The following is a 12,576-nucleotide window of genomic DNA, read 5'->3' as shown; positions in this document are numbered from 1 at the left end:
CCTCTTGTCAGAATAAGACTTCTGACGACTCTGAGCCGCTTTAAGTCTTTTTCTAATTAGCTGAACTTTCTCCAAGGCCTCACAAACAAATTCTGGACCAATTAATGGCACCTCTGCTGGTTCAAACCAAACCACTGGAGACCTACATCTCTGCCCATTTAATGCTCCATAAGGAGCCATACCAATGTTGGCCTGATAGCTGTTATTGTGAGTAAATTATATAAGTGGCAAGTGATCATCCCAATTACCTCCAAAATCTATAACACACGCATGCATCATATCTTTGAGAGTCTGAATAGTCCTTTCTGCATGGCCATCGGTCTGTGGATGGAAAGTAGTGCTTAAATTGACCTTGGTACCTAATCTTTTCTGAAATGCCTGCCAAAAATGCGTCGTGAACTGAGGGCCTCTGTTAGATATGATTGAAACTGGAGTACCATGCAATCAGACTATTTCTTTGATGTACAACTGCGCATACTGCTCTGCAGAATCTGTCGTCTTTACTGGTAGGAAATGCGCGGACTTTGTCAGTCAGTCTGCAATAACCTAAATTGAATCATGTTTACGGTATGTGCGAGGTAGACCTACGATGAAATCCATATTAATCATCTCCCACTTCCACTGTGGTATCTCTATGTCTTGAGCTAAGCCACCAGGCCTCTAATGCTCGGTTTTGACTTGCTGGTAATTTAAACATTTAGCCACATGATCTGCTACTTGTTTCTTCATTCCTTTCCACCAATACAACTCTTTCAAATCTAGATACATTTTGGTAGCACCTGGGTGGATAGAGTACCTCGAACTGTGAGCTTCCTCCATTATGGCCTTCCTAAGACCATCTACATCAGGCACACATAACCGATCATTCAACTTCAAAACTCCTTAAATTCTTAGAGTGAAAGCAGTGATTTCTGTGCTTCTGACTCCTTCTTTTAATTTCACTAAGTACGGATCTTCGTCTTGCTTAGCCTTAACATACGCAACAAGGGAGGATTGCGCAAAGGCATAAGCAGTTATATCTCCTTCTTCGTCTCATCCAACCTAATTCCATTATCTACTAGTTTTTAAATTTCTCGACACAAATATCGCCTTTGTACTGCAAGATGGGCCAAGACACCCATTGACTTCCTACTAAGTGCATCTGCTACCACATTAGCTTTGCCCGGGTGATAAAGGATATTGATGTCATAATCTTTCAATAGTTCGAGCCACCTTCTCTGTCTCAAATTTAATTCTTTTTGCTTGAAAATGTACTGGAGGCTTTTGTGATCTGTAAACACTTCAGAATGCTCGCCATAAAGGTAGTGTCTCCATATTTTTAATGCAAACACCACTGCTGCAAGCTCTAAGACGTAGGTGGGGTAGTTCTTTTCATGATTCTTTAACTGTCTAGAAGCATAGGCAATAACTTTTCCATTTTGCATAAGAACACAACCAAGACCAACTCTGGAGGCATCACAATACACTGTGAACCCACCCGAACCTGTCGGCAAGGTTAACACAGGTGTAGTGGTCAACCTCTTCTTTAACTCTTGAAAACTCTGCTCACATGCGTCTGACCACTGGAACTTAACTGCTTTCTGAGTCAACTTAATTAATGGAGCTGCAAGTGAGAAAAACCCCTCTACAAACCTTCTATAGTAGCCAGCTAACCCCAAGAAACTCCTGATTTCGGTTGGCGTTGTCGGCCTAGGCCAGTTCTTGACTGCTTCTGTCTTCTGAGGGTCTACTTTATGCTTTCACTAGATACCACGTGGCCTAAGAATGCCACTAACTGCAACCAGAACTCACATTTTGACAATTTGGCATAAAGCTCATTCTCCTTCAAGGTCTGCAAGGCTATTCTAAGGTGTTCTGCATGATCTTCCTTGCTTTTAGAGTATACCAAAATATTGTCTATAAACATGATAATAAAAGTATCAAGGAATGGCTTGAAAACTCTGTTCATGAGGTCCATAAATGCAGCTGGAGCATTTGTCAACCCGAAGGATATTACTAGAAATTCATAGTTCCTGTAGCGAGTTCTAAAGGCTGTTTTAGATATATCCTCTTTTCTGATTCTCAACTGATGGTTCCCCGACCTCAATTCTATTTTTGAAAAGTACTTTGCACCCTGAAGTTGATCAAATAAATCATCAATTCTTGGCAGTGGGTACTTGTTCTTAATTGTAACTTTATTCAACTCCCGATAGTCGACGCACATTTTGAGAGACCCATCTTTCTTCTTGACAAACAAGATTGGGGCACCCCATGGTGACACACTTAGCCTGATGAAGCCCTTGTCAAGAAGGTCTTTCTACTGTTCTCTCAACTCATTAAATTATGCTGGAGCCATACTTTAAGGAGGTATAGATATGGGCTAAGTGCCTGGCATGAGATCAATGACGAAGTCTATGATTCTTTCGGGAGTAAGTCCAGGAAGGTCATCTGGGAAAACTTCTTGAAATTCTCTAACAATTGGAACTGACTGAAGAGTTGGTGGTTCTGATTCTGGATTAATAATGTGAGCCAAATAGGCGAGACACCCATTACTGATCATTCGTTGTGCCTTAAGATAAGAAATAAACTTACCTACAAGCGATGCTGAACTTCCCTTCCACTCTAAGACTTCTTAATTTGGAAATTGGAAGCGGACTATCTTGGCATGACAATCTAACATGGCATAGCAGGAAGATAACCAATCCATACCCATGATCACATCGAAATCCACCATTTCTAACTCTATGAGATCAGCTTTGGTGTTGCGACCTTGGACTGAAACTATACATCCTCTATAGACTCTTGTGACTTTCACTAACTCGCCAACTGGAGTAGATAATAGGAATGGCTCACTAAGTTGTTCCAATTCTAATCCGAGGTTAATTGCAAAGTATGGAGTCACATATGAAAATGCTGAACCTGGATCCATTATGGCATAAGCATTCTGTGAGCAAACTAGAAGTATACCTGTAATAACTTCTGCAGATGCCTCCACACTCTGACGATCAAGTGTGGCAACCAAACGGGGTTGTCCCCCTCCCTGAGTAACTCGGTCTGCACCTCTACCTGCTCCATGCCCGGTCTGATTATGAGAACTGCGAGCCTGAGGTGGTGCAACTATAGTAGCTGAGGAACTAGAAGGACGAGCTGATCCCCCACTAAAATTACGTCTTAACTTTGGGCAGTTGGCCTTTATATGACCAATGTCTCCACAATGATAGCAACCATGAAACCCGAGCTTGCACTGACCTGAATGTTGCCGCTTACATGTCCCACAAAGACCTTGTTGTTGTGAAAGTTGCTCAGCATGGCTCTGGCTATATGAGGATGATGTCCTAAAATTCTGATTCTGGCGAGACTGGTTTTCCTTAACTCTGAGTACGTCTGAAGGAAGACGCACCACCTGACTTATGACTGGACTGAGCTGGTGCTAATGACTCCTTATTAGAGGAATCCCTTCCACCTCCGCTGGATGTACCATTAAACCTACCCGCTGTCCGGGCTTTCTTGTTATGTTTTTTTTCTCTCTTGTGTTGTCTGTCTTTTTCTAAGTGCTTGGCAAATCCCACAATAGAGGAGAAGGCTGTCATCCCTACTGCTGCAGCTGATGTTGTATCCTTAACGTGGTAAACTAAACCGCCAACAAACCTGCGAATCTTTGCTTTTTCTGTCTTAACCATGTGAGGAGCATGCTTAGCTAACCTTATGAATTCCATGTAGTACTCTTGCACACTTTTATTCCCTTGCTTTAGTTGTTCGAACTCTGTAGCCTTAGCTTCCCTATCCTCTTCTGGGATAAAGTTAGCTATGAAGGCCTCTTCAAATTCTTCCCAAGTAGGTGGACCATCATCTTCATCTCTTTCCTTTTCCCATATCTCAAACCAAGCGCCAGCCACATCTCTAAGCTGGTAAACAACCAGCTCCACAGCTTCATTATCAAATGCTTTCATCATTCGGATGGCTTTCTTGACACCCTTCATCCATAAAATTAGATCTTCATCAACTATAGAACCATAGAACACTGGAGGACTTAACTTCAAAAATTCATTCACTCTTGAGGACTCGGAATTGTTCTGTCTAGCTGATTGAGGTGGAATCTCATCTCTTCTCTCGTTCTGGTTGGCCATAAAGGCTTTAAACATCTCCATAGCACTGTTGACAGCATTAAACATCTGACCCACCTCAGGAAATATAGTTTCCTGAGCCGGAGCTGATGTTGGGGGCGGTACTGGATCATCATGCTCCACCCCTACTTCTTGTTCAACCCGGGGTACTTGGACTCCCTTTGTGGATTTTCCCCTCCTTTTATGAGTCTAAGCCTTCTTAGTTCTACCTTGAGCCACAATAGTAGCAATAGTTTCTTGAGCAGCATCCTGAGTGTCGGTGTTTGAGTTGCGAGTACGAGCCATTTCTGCGAGTTTTAAAGAAACGAATACATTAGATAGTTTCTTAGAGGTAGGATCTACTGCACGATCTAAAGTATGAAAAAAATAAGACTTTTCCTAAATGCTTGTAGCCTCCTGTTTATAAGTATAGCACGCTTCATACACATAAACAAGACTCTACTAACGCGGATTCATAGACCCCTAGGACTCCATAAACCTGTGGCTCTAGTACCAAGTTTGTCACGATCCATTTTCTGAACAAGCCGGGACCGGCACTCGATCACTAAACATGACCATGCGAACCATCTTTGCTTATCAAATCTATTATAACTCCAAACTTTATATGCAATAAGGAAATACTCTAGCAAAATACTTTTGTTTAATTTAAATATTTAAATAAATCAACTCCAAAATTTATTCATAGTAACCAATGAACTACTGCTAAGTTATTATCAAAAACTTCTGAATCTTAACCCAACGACTATGACTATGAAGCTTCTATTGATAAACTGACGCACTGCTCAGGACATGAAATTTCCTGGCCAGTTCTCTAAGTAACAAAGAAATAACTAAATAAAGATGACTCTAAGGAATACTCCACAAACAAAAGCGGAGCTCACCAATAGCACTGGAAGGTAGGGAAGTCCTAAATTGTAGCCTGCTCGCCTGCAAATCCGGTTCCTCCGTTGTACCGCAGACCAACGTAGGTTCCCAAAAGAGAACGTCAGTACTATCCATTATACTCAGTGAGTCTCAACAACATGGGGCGAAACTTTAATAACATATATATTACGAGCAAGGGTTCTAAATGCATGTAAAACATAAAGCTCATAAGAATAATTCTAAACGCTTACATAATAGCAGTTTATGAATATTCTAAAAGAAATTCTTTTCTTTTTCTTACTTATAAAAAAAATACTTTACTTTATACTTTGGGAGTTCCAACTATCCTGTCTTAATTCTGTCTCGGTCACTGTATGATCGGCACGGGTTCGATCCCAACCTGATCGAATAGGCCCAATCCACGAGGTGCCACTCGCTTTATGGTTCTCAACGCTCATGTATCATACCTTAGCATGGCTAAGTAATTTCTCAGTAACGAGACCCTCGGCTCGTGTGCTCCCTACTTATGCACAAGTAGTTTCAGGAAGTCAACGCCTTGGTCAGGACCCTCGGCCTGGACGATGACCCCTTCTTAGAATAAAGGATACTCCCAAAAATCTTTTCTTTCTAAAACTTCTTCTTGTGACTTTTCAAGTCTAAATCTTTCAAACATACTTATTCTAAAATTCTTGAATGTAAGGTATGGCATAAGAATGAAATAAACATTCAAAAGTATTTCTAAATATTCTTGCTTTTTCATGAATTTTCAACATGAAAATGACATATAAAAATGACACAAAAATCTGAAAATTTATGCACATATATCAAAATAATTCAGCTAACTTTAACAAAAAAAATTAATTCTAAGCTAATAGGAACTCACACACTTCAATTAAGTACATATTCACTCTTTTAACCAATTCATCAAACACATTGCATGCATACTTTTGTGAGTTAAACCACTTTGGTAAAGGGTTATATCAACTCACCTCAATACTTCTCGAGCCAATATGTAGGCCCCAGTCCACTTGACACCAGTCAAACAATCGATTCTACAACAACCAGTGTATTTTAATCAATTTTAAAGTTTCACACCTAAACATGGAATTTACTGTTAATATAGAGGAAGAAGGGAATTAACTATTCCATTTTACCTATTACCACTATAGGATAATTGACAATAGGGAAATTTACTTACCTGAGTTCAAGAATTAGTGATTGGTAAAGAACCCTAGAATTTTTCCGTGCGTGAGTAACTCTGTGTCTGCCTCCGTTTCGCAGAAGGCTTTAAGTTCAGACTTGCGTTTTTAAAACAGAATGCCTTCTGTTTCGTTAAGGGCATTAAACCCCCTTGGTTTTCCTTTTTAAAAGCCACTTTATGGTTAGGTCACGTGCATTTTTCCTCTTCGTTTTGTTTGTTTAATTTTTTTTAAACTTAATTAATACATAATGATACCCACTTTTAATAATAATAATACTAAAATTATTAATATTCCTCAAATTGTATATTCAATTATTTAAGTGTATATATACACATATATATACATATATATATTTCACTAAAGGCAAGATAAAAATAATAGTAATAATAATAATTTAGTTCTATAATTAGCGTGTCTCGAAACTTTTTTAATTTGAGGAGTGTTACACAAGTCACTTAGACATGCTTTCCTAAGCTAACAATATGCTTAATAGTGCAAGTAATAAAAAAAAGGAAAGAAAACATACTAGTAATTACTTTATGAAAACCGAATTTACAACAATTAGCACAAGGACGCACTCGTCACCTCACGTACAAGACATTTCAATTACCAAATATACAAAATCTTAATGGGAAGGTCCTCCACACAAGGTTAGACAAGTCACTTACCTCGAACCAGCTCAAAAATCAATCCGAAATCACGCTCTTGCCATGAGTACTCGACTCCAAATGGCCCAAATCTATTCAATTCAATTGCATAATGTAAATAACACTTCAAGTAACTGATTCTACAGAGAAATTCTAAGCTAATACGCGAAATTAGGTAAAATGACCAAAACGCTCATCGGGCTCACGTCTCGGAATCAGGTAAAATTTATATTTTCAGAATCCTCATACTCTCACGAGTTCATGCATACCAAAATTATCCAAATCTAAGGTCAAATTTCCAACCAAAAGTCGAATTCTAGGTCTAAGAACTTTCTTCCAACTTTTCCCCAATTTTCATCTCCAATCCGAATTTAAATGATGAAACTAACTATAGATTAATGGAATATAACCAAATCCGAATTTTCATCTCCTCTTTAATTTCCTCTCAAAATTGCCCTCTCCCGAGCTCCAAATTAAATTTCCAACTTTTGAAACTAAACCCTCGAAATTTCATATTTCTGTCCAACTGTTTCCGCATCTGCGGTAAAATAATCGCATCTGCGATACCGCTTCTGCGGTTGGGGAGCCGCTTCTACGGTTCTCACTTAAAAACCCAATCTCGCACCTGCGGCCCACCTGCGACCTCAAATTTCGCATCTGCGGTTACGCAAATGCGGTTCCTTATTTTAGGTGAAATTAAAATACTAAAGAGACTTAAAACGAGTGCAAAGTTAACAAAGTCACATATAAAAAATAACCCAGAAACCATAAGGTCATGAACTTCAGAGATGAGAGCATATGCAAATCATAGATACGTGGGAACGAAATTGCAAAGGTTCAGTAACTCACCAGTTAAACGGAAAAAAAAAGAACAATATCCGCAATCGCAATAACCTAGAGTTTCCGGCCTTGGCTTTCAGCCGGCCAAGAACCAGAGTATAGAACAATATGAAAGAACCACAGAACAAAACTTTAAATTTTAGTGGGATTATCGCGATTCAAGTCTGTTCTAAAGGGGAATGAGGAGGGGTTTATATAGGAGCAGAGATTGAACAAGTAAACAAGAAAAACTGTAAAATCAAACACAAATAAGGAAATAATAACATACAGAATTAATAAAGAATCGGATTTTAGGCAAATAAGTAAACCCTAGTTTTTAGGAAAACAAATATCAACGGAATATACATAAAAATAGTAACATAGGATGAATATATACACAATTAACACTAAAACTCAGAGAATCGAACTAATTTTTGTCCGGTCTAAAGTGATCTAAAAACCATAATTTAGAGTAAGTAAGAACCAACCAGAGATACAGAAAAATAATCGTACTTACAAAGAGAAAATGATGAACATAGAAAGAATAAACAGAAAAGTCAAGGATTTGAACCAATTTTGGTTCGATTCTTACAAGATTGCTTGTAATGTTTAGGCAAGCAATATAGAGAGGTAATCGGTACCAAAGAGAGGTCATGTATGGCAAGAATCGGCCATGAAATCCCATGTTAGGTGAAATTTAGCAGAAAATTTAGGAGGCGGCACTAGGGTTCTTCAGAGAGAGGTGAGACAGGGAGAGTTCAAGGGTAGCGGGGCTGGGATAATGATCCCTAGGGTTAGAGGGTTTAGGATTTAAAAATGGGGTGTTCGATATGGGCCGATGAAAAATTGGGTTGGGTCGGGTTTATGGAATGGGTTACCGACCGGGTAATTACAGGGGTCCTTTGGATTGGGCTTTGAGGGGTTGGGCCAGAGACTTGGGGTTTGTTTGGTCCAAAATTGATTTTAAAACTAGGCTATTATTTAAATACACGAAAATAATTTATAAAGTACCTGATAAATAAGTAAAAATATTATTTATGCATTAAAATAATTAAATATAATAAATTAGTATTATAAAATATAAAATACTATTTTGATATAGATAACATAAGTAAAGAACATTTATGTGTGAATGCATGCTACTACTGCAAAAATTGGGCAAATGGCTTAAAATATAATTATAATTATATAAAATGAAGTAAAAATATTTAAAACATATATTATAGGTGCAAACAATAATTTTATGTGATTAAGTCATCATGAGATAATTTGAAGGAGTAATTAATAAATATTTAAGTAATTTAAATGCAGGAAAATCAATTTAAAAGCTCTGAAAATTATGGAAATGCGTGTATAAAATTTATAAATTAAAATAATGATGCAAATATGCTATTTGAAAGCATATATATTATTTTAAAAATATGAGCGTCAAAATTGGGTATCAACACTTGGTACTGAACATTGTCTCATCACGAGAATGGACCAAAAAATTTTAGCTTACAATGTTGGACAGTCATTTATGATTTTGTTTGACATCCTTGAACCTAGATCTTGGGATCTCCAGTCTTTTAGGTAGAGTTACCGCCACAATGGCCTGTCCTCGGGCACAGTCCATTTCCCTCGATGATTTCTCAATTACCTCTCTAGTTAGGCCTTTCATAAGTGGATCTGACACATTATCGCTTGACTTTATGTAGTCAATCATGATAATTGCTATAGAGAGAAATTGCCTAACGGTTTTATGTCTTCGTCGTATATAACGAGATTTATCGTTATACATAAAGCACTCAGCTCTTCCAATTGTTGCTTAACTATCGCAATGTATACATATTTGGGCCAACGGTTTGGGACAAAATGGAATATCTTCCAAGAAATTTCGAAGCCATTCAGCTTCTTCAATGACTTTATCTAAGCTATGAACTCAGCCTCCAATATAGAGCGGACAATACAAGTTTGTTTGGACGACTTCCAAGATACCGCTCCTCCACTAATAGTGAATACATATCCACTTGTGGATTTAGAATCAGTTGAACCAGTAATCCAATTTGTATCACATTATCCCTCAATCACAGCATGATATTTACTGTAGTGCAAAGCAAAGTCCTGAGTATGTTTTAAGTATCCCAAATCTCGTTTCATTGCCATCCAATGAGATTGACCTGGATTACTCGTGTATCGACTCAAATTACTTATAGCACAAGCTATATCTGGTCGTGTACAATTCACGATATACATTAAACATCCCAACACATGAGCATAATCCAATTACGATATGCTTTGGCCTTTTTTCTTTGCTAGTGCAAGATTCACGTCAATTGGAGTCTTTGCAACTTTAAAATCTAAGTACTTGAATTTTCCAAGAACTGTTTTAATGAGATTGTGACAATGCCAGACCCTGAGGAGTCTTATGGATCTTAATACCAAAAATTAAATCGGTAACTCTCAAGTCTTTCATATCAACCTTGCTAGTTAGCATACGCTTAGTCGCATTTATGTTGGCAATGTCATTACTCATTATCAGCATATCATTCACATATAAGCAAACAATGACTATGTGATTTGGAATATTTTTAATATACACATATTTATCACATTCATTTATCTTAAAACCATTTGACAATATTGTTTGGTCAAATTTCGCATGACATTCTTTGGGTGCTTGTTTTAGTCCGTAAAGGGACTTAACAAGTCTACATACCTTTTTTCTTTACCTGAAATCACAAATCCTTCAGGTTGTTCCATGTAGATTTCTTCCTCCAAATCTCCATTTAAGAGAGATGTCTTAACGTCCCTTTGATGAATTTCAAGACCATATACTGCAGCTAATGCTACTAATATTCGCATGGATGTAATTCTTGTAACTAGAGAGTATGTATCAAAACAGTCAAGACCTTCTTGTTGTCTCTACCCTTTGACCACAAGTCTTGCCTTATATTTATTAATAGCGCCATCATCTTTCATTTTCTTCTTAAAAATCTATTTAGAACCCAACAGTTTATGTCCAGGAGGAAGATCAGCCAATTCCCATGTATGGTTGTTCAATATGGATTCTATTTCATTATTGACTGCCTCTTTCCAAAATAATAATTCCGAAGAAGATATAGCTTCTTTAAATATTTGAGGCTCATTTTCCAATAAAAAAGTCACCAAATCTGGTCCAAATGAAATAGATATTTTTTGGCGTTTACTACGTCTTGGATCCTCCTGATTAGATGTACTTTCTTTTATTTCTTCCCAAGGTCGTTTATATCCTTTACCAATATACTCATATTCCTTTTTATACGGATATATATATATATTCGAAGAATTCAGCATTATCTGATTCTATAACTATATTATTATGAATCTCGGGATATTCTAATTTATGAACCAGAAATCGATATGCTTTACTATTGGTCGCATATCTTATGAAAACACAATCAACGGTTTTAGGTCTTATCTTTATCCTTTTGAGTTTGGGAACTTGCAGTTTTTCCAAACATCCCCACACTTTTTTCCTTCCTTTCCATTTGTCATATGGAATGGATTGCGTTTTGCTACGGGGTACTCGATTTAGTATCCGATTAGCCGTAAGAATGGCTTCCCCCATAAGTTCTGTGGCAAACCAGAACTTATCAACAAAACGTTCATCATCTCCTTTAATGAACAGTTCTTTCTTTCCATAATCTCATTGGATTGGGGCGTGTAAAGGGCCGTTGTTTGATGAATAATTCAATATTCTAAATAAATTTCTTCAAAAGGAGATTTGTATTCACCACCCCTATCACTTCTTAACATTTTGATTTTCTTCTTAAGTTGCGTTTTAAATTTAATTTTGTATTTCTTGAATGCATCTATTGCTTCATCTTTACTATTAAGTAAGTAAACATAGCAATATCGAGTACTGTCGTCAATAAATATTATGAAATAGTTCTTTCCACCGAGAGATGGTATTGACTTGTTGCAAATATCTGTGTGAATTCAGTCTAAAGAATTTGAATTCCTTTTAACTAACTTATAGGGATGTTTAACATACTTAGATTCCACACATATTTGATATTTTGATTTGTCGCATTCAAATTTAGGCAATTCTTCCAAATTAATTATTTTTCGCAAGATTTTATAATTGACATGTCCGAAACGTATATGCCATAAATCATTTGACTCAAGTAAGTAAAAAGAAGCTGAAATATTATTATTCTCAATGACCATTACATTCAGTTTGAAAAGGCCCCATTGAGGTAATATTTTCCTGCAAATATTTCGTTCTTACTTATTACAACCTTATCAGATACAAAAATGCACTTAAACCCATTCTTGACGATAAGTGCACTAGAGACTAAGTTCTTCCTAATACTGGGAACATGAAGGACGTTGTTCAGAGTCACCACCTTGCCAGAAGTCATTTTTAGAAATATCTTGCCACATCCTTCAGTCTTGACAGTTGCAGAATCTCTCATAGAAAGCGTCTCTTCGGGTCCAAGGGGAGCATATATAGCAAACACTTCTCTAACAGCACAAACATGGCGAGTGGCTCCAGTACTCCTTAGGATTTCCCATCAGGTTGCATTCAGAGCATAGCACACAAGTCATCAATATCCTCATGCTTTTTAACCATGTTTGTTTGGCCCTTCTTCTTGTCTTTCTTTGGAGTACGACAGTCTGCAGATTTGTGTCTAGCTTTCCCGCAGTTGTAGTAATTTTCTTTGAACCGCTTCTTGCTTGGGTTGCTTTTTGGTCCAAAAGGCTTCTTCCTCTTTTTATTATTTTTGTGGAACATCCTCAACAATATTTTCTCTCATTATTGTTGAGTTTTCACGATCCTTCTTTACAGCAACTTTGTTGTCCTCTTCGATCCTCAACAGAACAATAAGATCTTCGAGCGACACCTCCTTGAATGTGTGCTTCAAGTAATTTTGAAATCCTTCCCCAAAGGAGGCAACTTCTCAATCATTACTGCAA

The 12,576-nt window shown here is 37.4% G+C and overlaps 1 protein-coding gene across 1 annotated transcript; it reads right to left on the bottom strand.

Moving 5' to 3' along the window:
- Positions 1-2,359: 2,359 nt before the first annotated feature.
- LOC107771968 (uncharacterized) lies at positions 2,360-4,388 on the bottom strand. Its single transcript, XM_075224168.1, has 5 exons — positions 4,313-4,388; positions 3,862-4,207; positions 3,470-3,759; positions 2,711-3,363; positions 2,360-2,548 (listed from the first exon to the last, which is right to left on the bottom strand). The coding sequence occupies exons 1-5, from the start codon at positions 4,386-4,388 to the stop codon at positions 2,360-2,362; spliced, it is 1,554 nt and encodes a 517-aa protein (XP_075080269.1).
- Positions 4,389-12,576: the final 8,188 nt, after the last annotated feature.

The sequence above is a fragment of the Nicotiana tabacum genome, chromosome 11, assembly GCF_000715075.1.
Source record: "Nicotiana tabacum cultivar K326 chromosome 11, ASM71507v2, whole genome shotgun sequence".
Lineage (NCBI taxonomy): Eukaryota > Viridiplantae > Streptophyta > Magnoliopsida > Solanales > Solanaceae > Nicotiana > Nicotiana tabacum.
Note: the sequence above shows the minus strand (reverse complement) of the source record. Positions and strands in the feature narration are given on the sequence as shown.

Coding starts and splice junctions, on each gene's coding strand:
- LOC107771968 (XM_075224168.1), bottom strand. CDS start 4,388: ATGGCTCGTACTCGCAACTCAAACACCGACACTCAGGATGCTGCTCAA. Junction 3,760..3,861: donor AGAGATGTGGCTGGCGCTTG/GTTTGAGATATG, acceptor AGAAGAGGATAG/GGAAGCTAAGGCTACAGAGT. Junction 3,364..3,469: donor CAAGAAAGCCCGGACAGCGG/GTAGGTTTAATG, acceptor GTCTTCCTTCAG/ACGTACTCAGAGTTAAGGAA.